Source organism: Spermophilus citellus, assembly GCF_964194105.1.
Source record: "Spermophilus citellus genome assembly, chromosome: 6".
Lineage (NCBI taxonomy): Eukaryota > Metazoa > Chordata > Mammalia > Rodentia > Sciuridae > Spermophilus > Spermophilus citellus.
In genome coordinates, this window is record NC_138187.1 from 16447037 (window position 1) to 16471339 (window position 24303).

The window sequence follows — 24303 nt, forward strand, 5'->3', positions numbered from 1 at the left end:
ATTTGAAAATTTTTATGACAAAAACCTCTCAAAATACAATATGAAATAAATGCAAAACTATATACACATACAGTGCGTGGTCTAAACTAGGTTAAATACAGCGGAGGGCAAGAAAGCAACACGCCAAATAACTTATATTTTTTTCATTTTATTCATTTAACTTTTATATACTTTCTAAGTTTTCTACAATAATTTGAATACTACCCTTAGTGAAATGGATGTTATAACAAATCTTAGGAAAGAAACCAGACACAAAAAATACATACTTGATGCATACATACAAAACCACGATGAGATAACACTTCACACTACGATGGCTATAATAATAAAAAATTAACAAGTATTGATAAGGATAAGGAAGAATTAGAATCCTCACACATTGATGGTGGGAGTATAAAATGGTACAGGCATGTTGGCAAAGAGTCTGACAGCTCCTCAAACAATTAATCATAATTATTATATGACCCAGCAATTCTATTCCTATCCCCAAGGGAAATGAAAAAATTGTGCCCACACAAAAATTTATACTCAGGTGTCCCACAGAATTATTCATAACAGCCAAGAACAGAAACAACTCACATGTCCATCAATGGATAAGCAAAATGTAAATATTCATAAAATGGATTTTTTGGCTGCAAAAAGGATTGAAGCATGATGCATGCCACAACATGATAAGCCTTGAACCCCAGTGCCAAGTGAATGGAGCCAGAAACAAAAGGCCACTTACTGTAAGATTCCATTTATATGAAATGTAGATTAGTAGTGGCCCAGGGCAGGGAGGGTGGAACGGAGAGTGACTGCTAATGAGCACTGGTATCTTTAGGGAATAATACAATTTTTCTAAAATCGCAGTGATGGTTGCACAACCTGAGAATAAACTGAAAACCACTGAAATGTACACTTTGATAGGTGAATTATATGCTAAGTAAACTATCTCAATAAAGCTGTTTTTTAAAATAAACACTTATTATTTAACATATAACAAAGTTCAAAAATAGACAAAACTGACTGACGGTGCTGGAAGCCAGGAGAGTAGTCTCCTCTGGGCAGGACAAGGAGGGTGGCGTGGGGAAGGGAGAGTGCACAGAGCCTCTGGAGTGTTGGTGATGCCCTATTTCTTGATCGAGGTGATAAATTATTACTTTAGGACAATTCATCAAGCTGTACACTAATGGCTTATGCACTTTTCTGTATGTATATGCCATACTTTACTTAGAAATTTGAAAGAAAATGTTGTCTTCTAAAAAGAAACACACTAAAATCTAGCCAGACTCTTAGACCACAATTCATCTTATTTGGAGCCAATTCTATTTATCTAGTTACTTAACTAAAAGCAGATTAGAAACTGTAAAATAGAGAAGTGAGGAAGATGGTGTAGGCTCCCAGGAGGAGGATGAAGCAAGAGAACACGACATGGAGGAAGTCGTGGGAAGCGGTGGAGGAGAACACACAAAGCCAAACAAGAACCCAAACAACGCAGCGATCCAGATCCAACACCTACAAGGCCCTGTGTTGTCCAACTGGCCCCAAAAGAAAACTCCATAAAACAGAATGGAACTCATAGAGCATGGTCACATCAGAGACTCAAATAAAGGAAAGCGTTTAAGTGTGTCCAGGATTCTCTCCCTGGGGGAGTGTACAGCGTGTGGCTTATCCATCTAAAACCCACTCAAAAAAAGGTGAAAATTTTAAGATCTGATGTTCAAAAAATTTATCTGAAAAATAAAATGTAAAAAATGAACTTCCCAAAAGGTCAGATGAATGGAGTATCACCATGTTTTTTCAAAAGATGATACTATGACAGTACAATGGCATAGAACATACCCTGCTGAGGATTACCCCGCCGTGAGTCACCCAGCACTGTAGCATGGGCCCGTTACTGCCTGCAATCCTAGGGCCAGAGCCCTGAGCACAGCTGCCCCAAGGGAAGCCATCCCTTATGGCTGCCAGGCCAGACCTGGAGAAGACTCTGAGGCAGAGCATTATTCCTCTTTAGCATTTCATACAGTGGCCTTTTGCAGGAATCTCCACACCTTTGTCCTGCCAGAGTCCCTTTCATGTGTCACAGGTTTGCTCTCATAGGCTGGTTTTTCCTGCTAAAATGTTTTCATCACTCAGATGTAAAGGAACCCACAGCTGTTCAATGCCAGGATCTATAAGGCTGATGTTATATGGCAATGAAAAGAAAAATAAGGAAACACAGTGCAGCCAACACAGCCGCACCAGAATTCTGACTAAATTCAAAATTCCTGGGTTCACAGATTTTCAAAAGGAAATGAGGAGACCCCAAACCTTGCTGGCCCCAACCCTCACTTCCTCCCAACACTGTCCTCTGATGCTGACAGCCTGAAGCCTAGGAGATCCATATGGCCAGAGATGGCATCGGTCACAGCAGCCCAACCAAGCTGCCATATCACAGTAGAGCCAGAAGGGTAAGTAACCCTCCTACTGCAGGATGCAGGATAAAAAGCTGCCCGTGTCCTCTGTATAATCCTGATATCATTAACGAGTAGCTATCTGCCATGGGCAGCTGCTGTTGGAGGAGTTGTCTTTTCTTTAATTACTCTAGTTTATTATAACTTCCATGAATTAAAGACTAACACAAGGGAGATTTACCAAGGAGTCACTAAACTGTTAAAAAGGGACTCTTTCGTTAGGGTAAGATTAAAGTACATTTCAACTTAATGCATCTTTTAACAGCTGGGGGCAACTCTGGTCAGACAAGAGGACCTTAACTATTATTCTTCTCCAGCTACGGAAAACCAAGGCCCTCAAATAAAGACAGGGTTGAATGTCTTTCCCTACAGTTTAAACAAAGCCTGTCTTTGCTGCCCCCCAGCCCCAATCACTACTCAAAGCAGAATAGAATTGCTTGTGTACTCATGAATATGCACACAAAGAACAGGACTAGTTACTACAGGGGATAAAGAGAATCCTGGAATTAAAAGTCTGTGCAGAGATGTCCCTTTCTTCATCTGAAAACAAATAACAATCTGTGTGTCTACCTTGCAACACTATAAAGATTAAATACAATAATCCACTGTGCACAGCATATGGTAAGCACTCCTATGTTAGTTACATGAAAGAGATGGAGAAAAACATGCATAGTCTGCTACTATTTATGCAAATAAAAGGGAGAATATGAATACACATCATACACACACACATATACTCATACATATCTGCTTACATTTAAACAAAGACTAAATCACAAAATTTGGGAAGAATAGAAATAGGGTACAAAAATCAGACAAAGCTAGACTTTTGAACAGATTTTGCTTTGCAGAGTTGTCTCTGGGCCACATATTCTATTTTTTGCACAATTATGCAACAAAGTTAAATTTTAAACAGCAATCCCTCAAAATCAAGAGAAACAAATTATTTTAATTTTATATCCAGTTGATGACAGAACCACAGTGGCTTTAAGACACTGTAACTTGTACAAACTTAGTAAGATATACCCTATTATAGACAAAAAAGAAAAAAAAACTTACAAATAATCTTAAACCACTTTTTAATATTCATACTATTTGTGGTAGTGTTGGGGTTATCATTCTGTGACTTGTCAGTGAATGATGACATAAGGCAAGTAAGAATTTAAATGGGTGTTACAAATAGGATTTTCAGCTTGGGAGAAAGGAGACACAGATATAAGACCAATGAGGTAAATAAAACCTCTGAAACCCAGAACTGGAATTATGAATATGAAATCATGATTTAACTTTAAAAGAAATTATCCATTTCTTGGAAACTATGCATAACCCTAATGCCCAGATTTGGTCTCTCAATACCATTTACCACCAAAGAACCAGAGCTCCTTAAAGAGATTCCAAACCTGGTACAAGAAATGTAAGATTGCTTAGAACGCCTTGGCTTCCTTCCACTCTGGTTTAACAGCACAGAATACAGGTATTGTGTCAAAAGGACTTGGAAGGCAACCTGTTCCAAATGATCAAAATTTGGAGCAACAAAAAGGTTAACAGCAAAGGGCTAGGGATATAGCTCAGTTGGCAGAGTGCTTGCCTTGCATGCACAAGGCCCTGGGTTCAATCCCCAGCACCACCAAAAAAAAAAAAAAAAAAAAAGGTTAACAGCAAAGTATGCTGGTACTAGCCCGTAGCCCCAGCACTGAGTAGATCCAAGGCAGGAGGTCGTTTGACCCCAGGAGTATCAGATCAGTCTGAGACAACATAACAAGAACTACACCCCCCCCCAAAAAAAAGGTTAATAACTATAATTGACTGAACAATCAAATACACTTAAACTCTTGAGTTCATAGGTTACCAAAACTAGCCACATCTGAAATCAAATAATTATTGTGAAAACTGGAAAATAAAGAGAGGGACCCAAACATCTAGACTTTCTACAAATTTGCTTTAGGGTAACCAAATAATTGATGAGGGCAAGAATATCTTCAGTATTCTAGCTAATGAAGAGTGAATTTTAGAATTATAATGTTACCACTTTCTGACCCTTAATGAATTAACAGATTAGAGAATAATCATCAATGACTATTGACATTACAAGAGATACAACCAGACAGAAATTTTCAATGCCACCCACACAACACAGTTTCACCCCCAAAAAAGAAGGGAAAACTTTCAACTTTAATTTTGTTAAACTTTCGAGATATAACTCACTTTATATATAACTTTATATATAACTACCACATTTTAAATGAAGCTGCACAAAAAATCATACAATGTCTGTCAGAGCTCTTCAAAATATGACCCAACAACAGGTGAACTCTTTGTCATTGGTCCATGACAAGATACATATAGAAAAGGAGACTATGCATTTTAAAACATCTACAGATTAAACAGTACCTTTATATCTAATGAACCTGACAATTTTTTTTTAATGGAGCTGGTCTTACATATGCCTTTTTATTTCACTTTTTACGTAATCATTTACATTGGATTTTATGATCAGTTTACAAGAGATTGGAAATTTTAAGACAAACACCCAATTCATTCAACAAATAAATTACAAGAGAAAAAAACTAAAATAAAAAAGGACAGATTATGAGAGTCTTAAATGATTTATCAATCCATTGAAAATTTATGACTTGAGTCCTAATATACACAAACTGTAATACACACACACACACACACACACACACACACACACACAATCTCTATTGTGCATGACTAAATGAATGTGAGACAATCAGAAAAATGTGAACAATAGTGAATAACTGATAATAAGAAATTAATGTTAGCTTTCCTTAGGTGGAAAATAGATGATTTTTTAAAGCATCCTTAGCCGTTAAAGAGATATACTGAAATATTTATGGATGAAACAAATTTGAAATTTGCTTCAAAGGTTTTTGGGAAGAAAGGCAACAGTTAAACAAATGGAGTAAGGTTACCTACAAATAAGTAATTGTTGACACTGGTTGAGAGGGACATGAAATTTTCATAGTTTTCTGAATACCTAGCTATTACTGTTATTGTTTAAACATAACTATATGAGAGATAGACGTACTAGTATCACTAGAAATTTCATAAAAAATGCTACCTGCTTTCAAATGAGGCAGCTATTACTTCCAACCACGGGAGTTAAAGGGAACTTTTGCACAGGAGTGGTTTTTAAAGTAGGTCTTGAAGAATGTTTGTACCCTGGGCCCAGGAAGAAGAAAGAGAGAAAGCAAGACAGACAGAGAAGTATGGAGCATTTAAAAAGCTGCAGGATGGTCAGGTGGCCACGAATAACAATACTAACAGATTCCTCTGTGCCTAGCACTGTATTTCTCCTATTCCTGATATCAATCCTATGAAGAAAGCAACATATAAAAGAGGAAACAGCTAAGAGAAGGAAGTTATTTGCCTCAGATCTCAGGATCTGGACCCAAGTCTGAGTCTTCAGCTCTCCCCATGTCTGCTGCCTCTCTGGATAGGCAGAAGGTGGGCCACATCATGGGAAGTTTAAATGGCAAGCTAACACATTCACACTACCTTTTGTATATAAAAGGAAAAGTATTGGCAATTTTTAAGAAGAAAAATAATATAACTACAGGTAAGCTTTAAGTAGATTAACCTGGCAGCAATAAAAACCATCAGTTGGAACAGAAAGTTTAGAAACAGGGAGAGGCTGGAAGGCTAATGCGGATGTATACCTGAGACATGATGGCTGGAACTAGGAGAGTTGGAATTATGTGCCAGGAAGCTCCCTCACCACTAGAGGACACCCCCCTGGGAGTCAAACAGGAGCTCTACTTCCCTGCTCCTGCACCACCATCCAGACACAATGCAGCTGTCACTCCCAGAATTAGACAACACTGTAATGTCCCAGCACGAAACTTAAAATCTAAGGTGTGGTCTGACTAGAACAGCACTATCACCTCCCCAGATCATGACACTTCTTTGAAAGGAGATTAAGAACTGAAAACAGACCCTATGTAAAGGAACTATGGGTAGCACATTTGTTAACTCCAATGCAAGATAGGGCATTCTGTGTCAGTTATTAATTTTCATTAAAGATTTTCATGTACCGTGTAACTCTGAATATAAATTGTATGTTGTAGAACATTTACAAATTGAAGTAATACACCTGTTAGGTCCTCATGCAATTCGCTAGCAAAAATATTTTTACAAATAAGATGATACATGAAACTCTGCAATGTCAATAGAGAACCATAGCGCTGAAAGGAGCAGGTCAGGAAAACAAGTGTCATAATGAGTGGCCCCAGAACTCGACAGAACCATACAGAGTGTGAAGAATCACATCATCGACTTGCTTGTTTTTCAGGGCTTTGGTTACTTGAGGAAAAGGCAAGGATAATCAGATGGCCTTAAGTTGAGAACACGTGCCTGCATGTGGCCCATCCATCTTACTAGTTTCAACAATGAACCCTTACTTACATCTTCTCATTTCGTGCTCACAAAAAACATGCAGGATTTCGGTCCTACCTCTGCTACTTACTTGCAGTGAATTCTAACTTCCAAACTTTAAAAGCAATTTAGTGAAAATCCTTTCTCAAAATTTAAAAAAAAAAAAGATAGAATGAAACAGACATTATTATTTTATGTATATATGTGACTGCATGACCAATATGATTCTGCAACATGTATACTCAGAAAAAATGAGGAATTATATCCCATCTATGTATATCAAAGTGCATAAATGCATTCAACTGTCATGTATAACTAACTAAAACAAATTAATTTTTTTTAAAAAACTGGGAATGTGATTCATTGGTAAATTGCCCCCAGGGTTAAATCCTAGGTACCCTTAAAGGAAAAAAATTAGAGAGTTATCAGTGCTTCTTCACAGAGTTGTTGTGAAGATTAAATTTTGAAACTTCATATGAATTTGAAGTTATCTTGTAAATAATCTGGCTCTACATAAATGAATGGGGCTTTCAGTATTATGAATAATAATGTTTTTAAAATCTCCTGAAAAGATCAGAGAGCTTTGTCCTGCTCTTAAAAGATCAGAAAAATGCCAAAAGTTAAAGGTAAAAAGATGTGCTGATCTGGTAATGAGCTTAAAAGTCCTCCCAGCAGGAGCAGATCCAACAGCACCATGAAATCTTCCACCACGTGAACTGTTTGTTTGTGGATACACTGTTTACTGCCATCCGAGCTGGACAACTGGAGGGAAGAAGCAACAGATGTTCAGTGACTGGCCAATTCCTCTAGGAACTCCACAGTCCATGACATAAGACAATGGCTGCTAAACAGACAACGAACAATCACAGTTTCATGAAAGACAAGACATCCTGATAGGCGCCACTGCAAAACTGTTGTTTGTTAACACAGAAGGTCATTTGAGGAACAGCCAATGAACAATTAATGAGCAGAGCAAACAAGAATATTTTTGAAGGAAGGAGCAGCAGAGGGCAGAACTTTAAATTACTCAATTTTGAGTGATTTCTTTTCCACTACTATATATACAAGGATTTTTTTTATGGAAACTATGAGGTCATTGTTTTCCAGAGTCTTTACTATAGGAAACAGCTGTGGAGAACTACACAGAGAACACTGCCCCATTTAATAGCCCCTCACTGTGACCAGTGCATAGAAGGGGACAGGAAAAATCCATCAAACCACACACCAGTAACAAAACAAAAGTGGCAGAGTCAAACCAAAAACTTTAGGCCAAAGGAAAATTTAAAACTGGCTGAGGACCAGTCTATATTACCACAGCTGTGTCCTGACTTAGAAGATACTTCTCTGTCTAGACCACTTCAGCTTCACTTTGCGCAGCACCTGAAAATGTAGCATTCAACAAGTACAGCTCCACCAAGAGCTTCTCTGGGATTCTAATGCTCAGTTACCATAGGAGCCTCTCCAACTGAACTCCACCCCCCACACAACCACTAATCACTTTGTTTTCCAGTCCTGAGGAGCATCACCCCTGAACTCCTACTCCAAAACCTCAATCTCCTGGCTTCTCCTCCTCTTTGTTCTTTCCCACCCATCAAGCTGCCAACACCATCAACTTCCAGCAGGCATTTTATAGGTGTTCAAAAGTCAGAAGAAAGGAGCAAGAGACAAGCAAAGGAAAAGAAGCGGAATCCAGCCCAACCCACAATGGGGCGCAAGTCACCAAGACTGCCTGCAGGAGTCCAGTGACAGGTACTCTACCATTAAGGGAAGGTGGATCATTTGATTTTCAGACAACGTGCTCATAAAATCCCATAGCCTGAGGCCTGCCACGCCCTCTTCCAATTTCTCCCTTCCTCTCTGAAAGCTTAAAGTCCAATAAGAGTCATCAGGCCAGTTCTTAAGATCTGACCAAAGTGTACGTCAGAACACCCCTCACCAGACCTCCCCTTTACAAGGAGGCTGGAGTGAAGCTGTCCTTGGATGTGGCCTCTTCAGACAGATTAGCCAAGCGCTGTGCACTTCCCACAAACCAAGTACAGAGACTCAGGCTGACGAAGACAACAGTCACCAGCAAGGGGAGGGGGAAACACAGAGTAGGTTTAAGAAACCAAATCCTCTTGATTCTGAGAGTGTTTCTTTTTCAAACAGTTCACACAACATGGGGACTGTCTGATCCTTGGAGGAGTATATGAGTAAATTCACACAACCCTGTTCCTTTGGGGAACAAGCATTTATTTATTCACTCTGAATTCCTTTCTCAGTTATCAGTTGATTCAGATTTTCTCACTGTAACATTATTAATGTTTTGTTGGTAGATACTGATTTTATCAATGGCGGCAGGCATTCAGTAGCCATGGTTATCTGTCTCAAATTAAAGGTATCTAACATTAAAATTCACACATTATACTTCGGGGTTTTTTTGAAACTTAGCAAAATGACCTAAAATTTGGAGAACTTTTAAAGAACAACATGAGAAAGAGTAAGAAGCAATAATAATACTACATGGTACCAACAAAAAGATTGAAGCGATACAAAATTCAGAAATCCTAAACAGGGAGAAACTTTTTGTGTACAGCAAGGTGATAACAAGGTTGGGTAGTAATGGTAACATCATCATCTGAGCCAGGCCCTGGCCAAGTCCTTCTCTTGTTTGTTTTCAAAACAGGCTTATGAAGTAGATACACTCTTCTCTCTCTGTTTTTAAGATGAGGAAAGGGAGCCCAGAGAGTTCAGCTCCACGGTTCCAAGGAAGCAGTGCAGTGGGATTCACACATGGGCAGTGTGGCCTAGCTCTCAACCACTCACCATTCATACAAGATAGGAAATGCCAAACCTTAGGATAAACACCCACTTTACACAAGCACCAAAGTCAACTCCAAAGTACTAGAGAGAGAGAAAATTTAGAACATAATAGAACAAAAAAGGGGAAAAAATTATTCTACATGCAAGAGTAACTTTTTCAGCTTTATAGTAATAAAAGCAATTATGGAAAAGGGGCAGGTTGAAAAATATAAACTAAGACTTTCTATAATATACAAATATACCAATCTAAAATTGAAAAATAGGAGACTGAAGGAAATAGACACATATTTTTTGTTGTTGTTTTGTTTTGGGTACTGGGGATCAAACCCTTGGGTGCTTTACCAATGAGCTACCTCCCTTTTTCTATTTTGAAACAGGGTCTCTTTAGGTTAGTTAGGAATGGCTAAACTGGCTGGCTTCAAATATGTAATCCTCATGCCTTAGCCTCACGTTTGCTGGGTTGGAAAATGGGTATATGCGCTATGGAACCTGGCTAAGAAATTCATGTCAAATGTATCAAATGTTTAATGAAGTTGTTACTTACACACACATACACTATACAAAGATGAAATGGAGAAGACAGAAAGAAAGTGAGGAGGTTTCAACATCTCAAGAGACACCATGACCAAGTAGGATTTATTCCTGGAATAAAAAGCAGTTCAACATACAAAAATCAAGCAATGTAATAAGCATACATTAACAGAATGAACTGGGGAAAAGCTAAATACATGATCATCTCAGTTGATGCAGAAAAAAACACCTGACAAAACTCTATACTCTTTCATGACTTAAACACACTCACACACCCCACACACACCCCACACACATTCAACAAACTAGGAACAGACGGAAACTTCCTCAACATGATAACGCCCATATGCAGAAATCCTCAGCCAACACCACACACTATGGGGAAAGGCAGAAGGCCTGTCCTCCAGGATGCCCACTTTGCCTCTTCTATTCACATAACACTGAAAGTTCTAGCCAAAGCAATCAGGCAAGAAAAGGGAACAAAAAGCATGAAAACTGGAAAGAAAAATGTTAAGATTATTTCTGTTTAAAAATGACATGATCCGGGGCTGGGGATGTGGCTCAAGCGGTAGCGCGCTCGCCTGGCATGCGTGCGGCCCGGGTTCGATCCTCAGCACCACATACCAACAAAGATGTTGTGTCCGCCGAGAACTAAAAAATAAATATTAAAAATTCTCTCTCTCTCTCTCTCTCTCTCTCTCTCTCTCTCTCTCTCTCCTCTCTCACTCTCTCTTTAAAAAAATAAAAAATTAAAAAAAATGACATGATCCTGTTTACAGAAAACCCCAAAGATTCCAGAAAATTCTGTTTGAGCTAATAAATGAATTTAACAAAGCTGAGGGTACAGAATCAACATGCAAAATCACTTTCATTTATACACTAGCAATGAACAATCCAAAAAGAAAATTAACAATTCCATTTATAGGGCTGAAGGTATAGTTCAGTGTTAGAGAGCCTGCTTAAGCATGCTCACATCCGTGCAGAACACACACACACACACACACACACACACACACACACCCCTATTCATTTACATAGCATCAACAAGAATGAATTACTTAGAAATAAATTTAATCAAGAAGTGGGGGGGGGGACAACAATACACAGAAAACTACAAAACAGAGTTGAAAGAAATTAAAGACATAAATGGAGAGGCACCCCCTGTTCCTGGGCTGGAAGACTTAACAGTGTTAAGATGACACTATGACCTACGACCCAAAGAAATCTAAGACTGAATGCAATTCCCATCAAAATCCTAACAGCGTTTTCTTAGAAAAATCCATCATTAAATTCCTGTAGAATCTCAAGAGATTCTGAAGCCAAAATGATCTTGAAAAAAGAAAAAGTTTGAGGAGTCATACCTGATATCAAAACTTACTACACAAATAACTTTGGTAATCAAAACAGGGCAGTGCTGGCATTAAGACAGACATACAGACTAACAGAATAGAACAGGGAGCTCAGAAGTGAAGCCTCACATAATCAACTGATTTTCAACAAGGGTGCCAAGATCATTGTATAAAGATAGGAAAGACTTTTTATCCAAGGTCTTGGGAAAAACCTAATAGCCACAGGCAAAAGGATTAGGTTGGATCATTATACTACCTACAAAAATTTATTCGAAATGGATCAAAAGGAGGCTGGGAATATAGCTCAATAGTAGAACACCTGCCAACATACACCAAGTCCTGGGTTTGATCCCCAGCCCTACCAAAAAAAAAAAAAAAAAAAAACCTGAAAGCCTAAACATAAGAAACTAAACTATAAAAATCTTGAGACAGGGAAAATTTCATGACATTGAATTTGGCTGGATTTGGCAATGATTTCTTGGCTATGACACCAACATGAATTTTGATTCTCAACAGGTATAAACTGACATTTCTGCAGCTCCACACCGTATTCAGGCCTAAAAGCATGTAGTCACACTGTGAGGTGATCCAGGTCTCCCGACTCTGCCTTCTGCCTTTCCCTCCTACCTTTCCCCCTTCAACAGTTCCTCTCTCCTCCTCTCAGTTTAGTTTCCCCCAAGGGCCTGGCCTTTGGCCTCTGGCCACTAGGCACTGGAATTATCACCGGTCTGTACAGAATCCAGGTCTGAAATAACGCCCTATTTCCAATTATTAAGACTACCCTTTGGCGCTGTGTGGGGGTCCCATGACCCCAGCCCAGATATCCAAATTCAAAGGACGGTCTTCTCTTCCCCTGGCACCCACACACCACTTCCCGTTCCAACTGCTCAGTTTCTACCACATGTCCCCATTTAGTTCCCCTCCATCCACCCAGGCCTGAAACCTGGTGTTCCCTTTACCACTCCACCTCTGGAGTTCTCTCAATGTCATAATGGCCTCGAAACATCTCCTGCTCCCACCTCTCCTCCTTTTCCTCACTTCACCCCATTCCTGCTTTTACAGTTTGGCTCACAGTCAGACCCATTCTCCCAAAACCTCGGTTTCACCAAATCCCTCTCTGCACTCTCAGGAAGCCTCAATTTGAATCACTACTAATTGCAGCTTCAAGACTAAACTGTTGTGACAAACTTTCAAAGCCAGCCATAATTTGCCCCCACCTCTCCCCAGTCATCTTCATTTATTTCCCCTTTTCTCCATAACAGCAGTTCCCAAGCAGGGGCAATTCTGACCCCCTGGGGACACTTAACAACATCTGGAGACCTTTTTTGAGGAATACCACTTTCCCAGTGGGTAAGGGACAGGGCTTTTGGCACCCACAGTGCCAACTCCCTGTTCGATTCCAGGCTTCCTGTTCCTAGGCTATGCCACCTCTCTACCTCTCCTCAGAATTTTTCACCAGAACCTGGAATGTTCTCTCTTTCCCTACTTACTATCCACGCCTTATTTATCCTCAAACCACTTTCTAAGTCTCCAGCCCGTGGCTTTCAATACCATCTACAGGCTGATTGATTCTCCAGCCAGAATCAATCTGAGCTCTAGATTCCCTTATTTCAACTGCCTCTGGACATTCCAGTAGTGTCCTATTTAATACATCCAAATATGATCTGCTGGTTCCCCACCACCACCAAAAAAAAAAACAAAAACAAAAACCTGTTTCTCCTCAAATGAGTATCCAGCACCAGCAATCTCTGAGCTACTCAGAACATGCAGCTGGGAGATATTCTTGAATCCCCACTGCCTCCATGCCCTCCCCCAAATCAAAACTCAGCAAATATAAAGAGGCTGCCGCAGCCGGAGCCAGAGCCAAACTCGGAGATCTGGGGGCTGAGGCTGAAGGATCATGAGTTCAAAGCCAGCCTCAGCAAAAATGAGGCACTAAGCAACTCAGTGAGACCCTGTCTCTAAATAAAATACAAAATAGGGCTGGGGGTGTGGCTCAGTGGTCCAGGGCCCCTGGGCTCAATCCTTGGTAAACCCCGCCCCCACAAAAAAAAAAAAAAGAGGCTACTGCAGACATATATCAACTGTCTACTTCTCCATCTCCACCCACCACCGCTTCTACCTGGAAGGTCACAAATGCCTCACCGGTGACAGACGTCCTCCCTGCTCCCATTCTACACACCTGTTCAGCACCCAGAATGTCCACTTTGCATTTTAATGAGATCATGCCAGAGCTCTATCTAAAACCAGCAACAGCCACCCCTTTGCTCTTAGAATAAAACCTAAACCCCCCAGGTCGGCCTCCAGGTGCCATATTGCCAATGTCTCGGCTGGGCACAGAATCACGAGCCACCACACAGCTTTGTAGATTCAAACAGCAATCTTTATTCCCGAATTCACACCGGCCTCCACACACGTTCTGGGGCAATCCCAGTTCTGCTGCCACCCAATTCACCTACTCCACGAGGCTTTCCCCAAAATACTCTCTGAATCTCACGAGAACTCAAAGGGAGCTCAGGTAGCAGGAACGCCCTATTTCCAGCAGCAATAATCCTCAACATCGAACTTCCCTAAAACCCAAGGTCTTCTTAAACTGGGAACGCCCTTAACCCAAGGAGCGGGATACTATACTTCCTCAAACTGCAGGATACACCCTAATCCTGGATCCACCCTCGTCCTTGAGTAGGGTCATCTTTCTCAAACACACATGCAAGGTCACAGCAAATTTAACATGGGGTACGCTGGCAAGGAAATCAATGCGTCATTCCTACTTGGTAATGGCCCTCAGCACCATATGACCTGTCCTGATGCCTGCCTCCTTACTGCCTCTGTCCCCTCTACTGGCTCTCTGAGCTGCAAACAAGGCCTGTCAGACTTTTAAAAGCACCCCCAGTTCTTTCCAACTATAGAACTTTTCACGCTGATCTTTTATTTCTCCTGCCCAGTCACACACATTATTCCTTCTCATACACCTTATCTTTTTCTTCTTTGCTCTTATCCTTTTTTTATATTTATTTTTTAGTTATAGGTGGACACAATATCTTTTTTATTTTATTTTTATGTGGTGCTGAGGATCGAACCCGATGCCTCATGCATGGTAGGCGAGCGCTCTACCTCTGAGCCAGAACCTCAGCCCGCTCTTATCATTTTTAATTTCACATTTATCAGTGTTCACTGGTTAACGTCAGCCTCCTCCGTGGCAAGGTGCATGAGGGAAGGAGCCATGCAGCCTTCTCCTTTTTACCTTTTAACCATCCCCACACCTTTTGTTTACCACTAACACCACACAGTGACTAGCACCGTGTGTTCAGAGAACATGGAGCTGGAACTCAAATTTGTAGACGCTGAATTGCTGATAATGAATGAAAAGGATGAATGAATGAATCTTCTGCTTCTTGTCCCTCTTTGAACTCCCACTGAACTGTCTCTCAGTATACCTAAAAATAGCTTCCTTACAATAAGGTAAATTCTGAGGGCAAGAATCTGGTCCTAAATCTTCACACTTAATCCTTTATTCCCAATCCCTCACCTAAACACAATAACTGCATTTAACAGGGCTTAAGTTAGCTGCAGTGTCTTCAGTGTCTCATGTGCTGGGAATATGTTCCCATGTGCTAGAAATGTCATCTTCGATGCAGGTGTCAAGACCTTTAGGAGGTGCTTAGGTCGTAAGGCTTCTGTCCTGGTAGAGGGGTGAATGTCATCATCACACAAGTGGCTTAGTTATCAAGGGACAAAAGTATGGGTTTGGCCTCCCCCGATCTTACTCTCTTCCTTCTACCTCTCTAAACAAGACAAGCGCTCTCACTCTCTGTCCTTCCACCTTCTGACATGGATAATGAAACAAGAAGGCCCTCACCAGAGGTGGGACTTCAGACTTGCCAGCCTCGGAACTATTAAGAAATAAAAATGTGTTAAGTTACCCAGTTTGTGGAATCGTCACAGCAGCAGAGAATGAACTCAAACATCAGCAATTACGGAGTTCTATAGCTGTCCCGTGTATTTCTATCCCCCAAGTAGTCCTCTTGGAATATTTCTTATAATGCTTATATTTCTCCTTTACTAAGGTGCATTTATCAACTCAAACCTTACTGGCAAGAGATCCATACATTTACATATGCATTTACACTGTTTTTAAGAAGACTTTTAAAAGTACCTGAGTTTGAGAAGCCATGGCACACATTTGAATCTAGCTGCGGGACGATCTTATTTTCCTACAGTTCAGAACCACAATCTCAGGGGGGGAAGATGCTACACGTTTTGGCACGTCCACTCTGCTTGCTGAAGTTTTATGTTAAGAGCTATCTTTTCAATGGTTGTACTGATGAGGCCACCCCAGGCCCAGGATTCAGTGTGAACCTCAGCAGGGCAGTGAGTGGAGATCGGAACTCTGATTCTGCTCCTCCGCCTAAGTCTGGGGGTGAGCCTTGGTCCCCTCATCTGGAAAGGCCAGGGCCTAGTCATACCACATCCAAGGCTGCTTCCAAGTCTGCAACCTTAGGATTCCACCACGTTCCTTTCTCCTTCGGAGATCTGGAACTTTACTAAAACTCAAGTGACAACGTGTGACAGACAAGGGAACTGATAGGGAAGAGATGTCCATTCTGTCACAAATCTAAATGTGACCTACACAATTTCATTTTTCCCTACATTTCAAATGAATTCAGGGGACACCCTGAAGTCAGACTGCTTTGGGGGAAACACTGATATAACAGCATACTAAAAAGCTTTACACAGGGGCTGGGGCTGGGGCTCAGTGGTAGAGCGCTCGCCTAACGTTGTGTCGGGCACTGGGTTTGATCCTCAGCACCACATAAAAAAAGTAAACAAACAAAACAAAGGTATTGTGTCCATCTACAACTAAAAAAAAAAAAAGCTTTACACAAACCAGGAAATTTAACATCATTTGTTTACAGCATATCATCAGAGCTCCCCAGCATGAGTCCATGGAAAAATAGGGTGTGACACTAAGCAAGTGTAATCTTGATTGCTAGGCTGTTGGACTTAACTCATTTATGCACTTCTGCTTCAAAAGTCTGATTAATAAGAACCAGGCATTAAGGTGCACGGGAACACATATGGGAGAAAAAAAGTCTTTTAATCAATTACTTCTTGTTTATTGCAAATTTGGAAGAAGTCCCCATAGTTCTTTTATCAGTAGATCACTCTGTTCCTAGCTGTTCTTTGAGAACATGCTTTGAAAATTGCTGATATAAAACTCACCTTTCTTGCTTGAAAGATGCCTAGCCTTCTTTTTTTTACTTGTTGCAAAAGGGCACTGAGAACTAGAAATCAAAGAGGATCTGCAAGAATCTGGAGCACCCATGCCCCTATTAAAGTGAGAGCAGTAAGTAGATTTCCCCTTAAAATGACACAGACTAGTATAGAGGTTCAACACTATATGTTTACTTTCACTGTTTTACCAAGAAAACGACTGACATAGGATCAAATCCAAGTTTTCCCCTCGTGCTGCTGCAAACACTGCACAGGCAAAGGCCAGAGTAGCAAGACAACCCTGGATGGAGAGGGAAAAAGGAAGGAAAACTGCGGAAGAGGCTGGAAACATTCCTCCAACACTTTCTCAACCTCAGCACTATTTACATTTGGGGTTAGATAATTCTTTACCAGAGGGGTTGCCCTGAAATGTTCTGTGACATCCTGGAATTTACCCACAAGATTCCAGCAGCATCTCCACCCCAGCTGTGACAACCAAGTATGTCTCCAAAGACAGGCAAGTGTCCCAAGGGGTAGGGAGGGAGAGGTGTGGAGGGAAGCAAAAGTGCCCTGGCTGAAAATCAGTGCTTTAAGAGCAGAAAAAAAACACCTGTTTTAAAAAAGAGAGAGAGAGAGACAGAGAGAGAGAGAGAGAGAGAGAGAGAGAGAGAGACAGAGAGAGAGAGAGAGAGAATAGGATATAAGTGACAGTTACAGAAGTTTCTTAAAGCATATCAAGGAGGGGCCACTCAACTTGTTTCATTCTGGGATATGAAAATCCAACTTTACCACCACCTAGCCCAGATCAGACCAAAACACCATTAACCTGGCAAGCTCCTCACGCTCAAATCAATGTGGTTAGAAAGCAAGTAGGAATTCTACTTGAAAACCTTGCAGAGAGAAGCATTAGAAACTTAGGAACATTTTCAGATGATTAAAGCACATTCAAAGACAGTGAATGCTCTTCTGGACCTCAAGGCAAACTACCTCAAAATGGCAAATTGGTTTTATCTCCTCTGCCAACAATAACCAACTGGTGGTGGCTGCCTAGACACCAGAACTGAGCAGGATGCTGAGGCCGAATATGAGCTCTGAACAAGAGTATCAGAATCTTTATCAACATCTGCCACAAGCAGGCAAGGGATATGGTGACAGGGAGCCTCATGTCCATCTCCTTGGGGTTCCATGTTCTTTATACTCAAAATAATGCTCATCAAGTTTGGCTAAAATAAAAGATTTGAGGGGAAAAATAAAAGTCACAAATCACCACAGTGCCACCAGGTTTACATAATTGAATGGAAAAGAGAGAGAGACAGAGAAGGAGAGGAAAAAAATCCGATCATATCGCTCTCTTATTAAAAATTGGCTCTGAAGGCTGGGGATGTGGCTCAAGCGGTAGTGCGCTCGCCTGGCATGCGTGCGGCCTGGGTTTGATTCTCAGCACCACACACAAACAAAGATGTTGTGTCCGCCGAAAACTAAAAAATGTTAATCAAAAAAAAAATTGGCTCTGGATTCTCAACTTCCAAATGATAACTCAAAACCAGCCTACACAGCCACTCACAACCCCTTATAACATGGAGGGAGCTTTCTGCACCCCATGGCTCTCCAAGATACAACCAGACATTAAACATGTTTCCCCCAAAAATACATGCTCTTCTAGGCCAGCCCCATCACTTCTCTGCCCAGCAAATTTCTAGTCATCCTTCGGAACACTGTTCCAGTCACCTTTTCTGTACTGTTTTACTTTTCCTTTGAGCCTGCTATTCAAAGTATGGTCCTTGGGCCAGCACTATCAGTATCCGCATCACCCCAGGGCTGGTTAGAAATAAATGCAGATTCCCAGGCCCCGCTCTAGTTCTACTAAATCCCAATTTGCTTTGTAATAAGATCCCCATGTAAATTACGAGTGTGAGTTGTGTGTAAGTTAAAGTGTAAGAAGTGCTATCTCAGGGAATTTGCCAGCCCTGGGCTCAGTGTTGCTGAGGCACTTTAGTGTGGCGTTCATGAATGCGATCCTCAGAGATAGGTACTGTGTCTTCCTCAAAAGATGGTGCCTGACACACATTAGGTGAGGCTCTCTCATGGGATGCATAAGAGGCAAGTGCTTCCTCCACTTATCTCCTCCAGGAAGGCAGGAAACTCCAATGCCCACATTCCAGCCTCCGTGGCAGTCGTGGTTATATCAGTGAGATGCAGCAGAAGCCTGCTGCAGGGGCTTCTGGAACAACTTCTATTTCCCTAATGACTTCCTGCCTTCCTGGGTAGAATATAGGGTGTTGCAGCTGCCATCATCTGGCAACCATGAGGTGACAGGCATGAGACTAAAAAGCCAATAATATCTAAGAACAACAGGGTGGGACAACAGAAATGGTGCAGGTCCTTTGAACCACCTCAGAACCATCCACCCCGAACTCCCACATGAGCTAATTGAGCATTTCTACTGCTAAGGCACTCTCACTGGGGACTGTTCTATCTTGTGCAGAATGCATTCCCAACTGATGGAGTAAAACTTCAGTAAATGGGAGGTGAATAAATGAATGCCGAGTAAAATGTAAAGGTTCAGAAGATGACATTTTTTAAAAAACACAGGTCCTCTAAGAATCTGTTCTACTTTGCCAAAGCATGACTATGAAGTCTCTGCACTTTTAGATTTATTGACCCATTTCTGTTCAAAGCTTAATGGATAAAAAAGTGAACATGACTTCATAAAAAGTAATGGAAATGACCTCTAAGAATCCATCCAACTTTGCCAAAATTGCCATCAATCAGCCCCTGCACTTGCAGACTTATTAACCCACTTCTGCTCACAGCTTCATGCATTAAAAAAAAAAAAAAAAATAACACCGTATTATAAAAGGCAGTGAAAATCTTCACATGCTAAGATGCTGTAGAAACTGACTTTCACATTTTGAAAAAGACCAGAAAACCAAACTTAACACCACACTCTGGGCTTGAAAAGTTTCAAGTGCTATGGCTGTTTACAGGCAGCTCTAAGCAAAGAGCAGGAAACACAAAGAACCTACTACAATAGCCAGCTGGTGGCCATTCTCCTACCTTCTGAGATCTCTCATACAGAACTCTCTTTTTTTTTCCAGCCCTTAGCTCACTGAAGCATTTCCATTCAAATTTTCAAGATCAAACAGCAACCACTTTTTCTTGAGAAAAACATTACTGGGCAACATAAACAAAATACAAGTAAAAAGTATTAAAAGGGAAGGGATGCACACCAGCAATACTGCTTCTCAGCAAGAAAGCAGGACCTTACCCAAGTGCAGACTCCTCAGCCAGATCACCATTTTATATTGTAATCAAATCATTTACTTAATAAATGTATTTTAGAAAGAAACTTGATCGAACCAATGGAAAACCAGCACCACTTGCCATAAATAGAAAAGACAAATGAAAAAATAAGCCCAATAAAAGCATGACTTTATTAAATCTAACTACTGCTACCCACCAAAGCCTCTAAACGTGAAGGTTGTTCCATGTGTAAAGGGTGGGCGTGGGGGATTGGAAGAGGTGTTACAAACAGGCTAATATCATGCTGCAACTTTAGCCTCCACAGGATCAGGATATAAAGAGAACAAAAAGGAACTGACTTCCTCACAATGTGACTTCATTCTATTTAATACCACAACAACATCCCACCTAAAAGTGTCCCTTACACAATTGCAAATCATCTTCCCCTTCTGCTTAAAATAAGAGCCCAATTCCATAATGCAGCCTAAATGGCCCTCCACCAACTGGGCCAAGCCCATGGCTGAAGTCTCAAAATCTCACCCTCACTATATGGGTAGCCACACCAGCAGACAGCAAAGAGGACCCAAAGCTACCTCCCTCAATTTAAAGTAGACTGCCAGCTCATCAATCACATCACCAGGTGCTGCTTTCTTCAAACCACTATCTGATATTATCTTCTTAACTGATTAAAGTGTTTAATAACTTTTTTAAAATAAACAACAAATACGCAAGGTACTAAACAACTGAAGCACTTAACATAGGTAGGTTGACTACTACTAAATATCAATCTGTAAGTCAAAAATGGGGAATTTCCAAGTGTCCAACCTAACGCATCAACTAGTTTGCTATAAATTGGTAACCATGGGGGGGGGGGAATAAGTGAGCGGCACAGAGATGGCGAGTAACTTGCTGAGAGTCATACCACTAGTAAATAGCAAAACCAGGATTTGAACCCAGTTCAACACTCCCTGACCCATTATCAACTCACAAGGATGCAAGTTCCCCGAAAGCAGAGCTTTGCTCAGGGCAAAAATCCCTCCCCAGTGCCTAACTCAGGACCTGGCACACACGCAGTGGGCTCTCAATACACCATGATGGATAGACGGACGGATGAACAGATGGGTGGGAGGGAGCGATGATGGGATGGATGGATGGATGAACGCACGAAAGAATCTCCCTTGCAATCAGGGTGCGGGTCACGGTCACGCGCCCCGACCGCCCTAAGCACCCGGTGCAGAAGTGGGCCGGCCGGAGGAGCTCCGGGAAGACTCGGGCGGCGGATGCTCCCGGGACTCGGGGCGCGGCGCCGCGCGCGGCTCACCTTGAAGTCGCGGCTGTGCTGCGGGGTGTACTCCAGGGTCCAGAGGGCCCGCACCAGGTGCGCCAGCTGCTCGGTGACCTCGCCCTGGCCCTGCGCGCCGCGTCCCGAGGGCTGCTCGGGGTCAGGCGAGGGCTCCGGCCGCCCCGCCCGGTACTGGCCCAGCGCCAGGTACTCGGCGAAGAGCTCGGTGTTGCTGAGGCACTGCAGCGTGGCGTTCATGAAGCACGTGTTGCCGTGGTTGCGGAGCCCCGCCACTCCCGGCACCGGCTCGGCGGCGCAGGCGGGCGGCGCGGGCGAGGCGGGCGGCGGCGGGCAGGGCGGCGGCGTGGGCGCGGCGGCCGGCCCGGACGGGAAGCAGCTGCGGAGGCCGCCGCGGTCCGGGGCGGCGCCCTCGGAGCTGAGGTGCGAGAGCGTGGACAGCGTCTTGAGGACGCGGCTCATGAAGCTGCCCACGGAACGCGCCGAAGAGGGCGAGGAGGGCGCGGCCGGCCCGGGGCCCCCCGCGCCGCCGCCGCCCGCGCGGCCGCTCCGGAACAGCCGCTTGCTGAAGGAGCGCTTCTCCTTCCCGCCCGCCGCCGCCACCGGCGGCCCGGGCCCGGGCGCCGTTACCTTGGACATGGCGGCGGCCGCCGACGCTCATCACCGCGCCCGCCCGCCCGGCCCGGGACCCCGCCACGGCCGCCGGCGCATCCCGCCGCGCCGCGCCTCACCGGGCCCGGGGGCTCGACGCCCCACACACCTCAGAGCGCCGCCGAGCCAGCAAGCGAGCGAGCAGCGGCCGGCGGGGCGGGCGGGCGCGCGCGCGGTCCGCCCAGCTGGGCCGCTCACGTGACCGCCTCTCAGCGCCGCCCGCCCGGGGCTGAAGCCGCGGCGGCCGCCATGTTGACTGTGGGAACGGAGCGCCTCTCCAGTCGGACTCTAGGACTCGCGGCTCCGGGCGCGGTCCTGCGGCGTGAAGCCTGAGGGAAGCCATGTCTAGTGTGGGCATGGTCCAGGCGTAGGGGAGAAGGCTAGACTTGAGCGCTGGGTGGGGGACCTCCGCGGGCGGGTCTCAGTCGTTGCTAATCAGATGGCAGAGGTCTAGGGAACCGAACAGCCTGATTTCCACGTCTGCCCCTTACGAGACCGTGGAAGAGCTAGTGGACGTGGCTCTGTCCAGTCCTGGGCAAGGCAGCCCTGCCTGGCTCCCGAGGGACGTTGCAGATCCCTGCTGCCTGCGCACCACCCGAACGCTGTCACGGAGCAGGGCACATTCCGGTGGACTTTTCTTCCAAGCTGTACCTTGAGGTCCTGGCGAAACGGTGTTATCAGAATTACTTTGCTTTTCAGAGCAACCTTCCAAAGCTCGCTGAGCTCTCCCATCGTTCATTCATTCGTTCATTCATTCAGTCGGTTAGTCAGTCAACAGATATTTATTGAGCACCTGCCAGGCACTGGCGGGGGGGTGGAGGGGAGGGATGCGACAGCGAATGAAACTAACATGGTTTCTGCCTGTCCGCCTGCAAGCTACACTCTTGGTGAATACTCACGATGGCCTCCATATGCCACGCATGTAGATCTTTAATCTTCAATCCAACGCCTTTGAGATTACCCCCCATTCAAACCCAAGTTTCAGTCAAATCCCTAAACTTGATCTCTAATCCAGGGGTCACAGACCACAACTGTCACGGTGACCAGACCAGATAGCTCATAGCAACGAGTGAAGGATCATCTGTTGACCTATAATATTTAATTAAAGTGCGTTGGCTCTCAATGTTGGGGAGAATATAAGAAATGATGGGGACAAACTACAAATCAACATCTTTCCTTTTAAAAGTGGCGTCCGCTCAGCGCTAGTTAGTTGTTTCCATGCAAGAATGATGACTGTGTTGCCAGATCATCCGATTTTTAAAGAGAAGGTGGAAATCCTATCTTTAAATGTTTGTTTTCAATTTAAAAAGAAAAAAAAATTAGTGCGGGGGTAGGGGAAAGAACAGTATGTATTTAAGCTGCAAAGCCCCAAAGCCACCGGCCTGTGACCTCTTCTGTGTGTATTCTCTTTGCTAAGTCCTGGTTACTGAAGAAGAGAAAAATCATCCGAGAACCCTTTGCCTTTTTAAAACGTGAAGGTCATCTTAGGTCCATTTCAAAGTAAGTGGTTGTTGTCTTTGACCTCCTCCCGATAAGTAGGGTTCCATAGTGATACCCCTGGGGTTCTCTGCAGTGGCCCAAACCACCTCTGTTCCCACCCCTTAGTCAAAACATCCGTTCTTCGATGCACCTTCAGCTCATCAGAACATCAGGAAGAAATCTGATGATTTGAAAAACACAATGACCTTCAAGGTTTGCACACATTTGCTGTTCCAAGCCTTTGCGCAATGGGTTTCCTCTGCTGTAAACATCTCTCCTTGAAATTCTTTACTTAGCTAAATTCTCCTCATCCTCAAAGTCTCACCTTAGGCATCAACCCCTCCAGGAAGCTGCAACCCCTACTGCAGGCTGTCTTGATCCCTCTAAGTCATGACACTGACTTGATCACATTGAAATTCAACTTGCAATCTGTCACCTTCACTCTTGAGTTACAGGCTTCAACCCAGAAGAGACCCATCTTACCCAATACTGTAAGGTATAGTTATTATGAAGCAATATCTAAATGACATCTGAACTCTTTGAAGGACACCTGAGAACCCCCTTCTCAGTCTGGCCTCTCCTACCCTTCTAGGCTTCATGGTCCTCAAGGACACCAAAGCCATAGAGATTGGCCAGAGCAGGCTTGAAAGAGTCCCTAGTTGGAGCACTCAGTCATTCTTGTAGGATTTACCCCAAACAGCATTCTGTAGTAAATCTCCTGCTTGGACAGTAGCTCAGTGGTAGAGTGTTTGCCTAGAACGCATGAGGCCCTGGGTCCCATTCCCAGCTCTCTGGGGGGGTGGAGTGGAAGGTGGGACAATGTAGTAAACTTTCCACTGTTCCCCCTTATTCTTAAGCTATTCATTAATTCAACACAAATAAAAGTAACATTGCAGGAATA

General features: G+C 43.2%; 1 protein-coding gene across 1 annotated transcript in view; it reads right to left on the reverse strand.

Annotated features, from left to right (window-relative positions):
- The window catches only part of USP31 (ubiquitin specific peptidase 31), a 73262-nt gene extending 50969 nt beyond the window's left edge, over positions 1–22293 (reverse strand). Inside the window, exon 1 of the mRNA XM_081297796.1 lies at positions 21294–22293. Coding sequence (XP_081153922.1) covers positions 21294–21911 — 618 coding nt within the window. The 5' untranslated portion in view covers positions 21912–22293. The remainder of the gene's footprint in view (positions 1–21293) is intronic.
- Positions 22294–24303: the final 2010 nt, after the last annotated feature.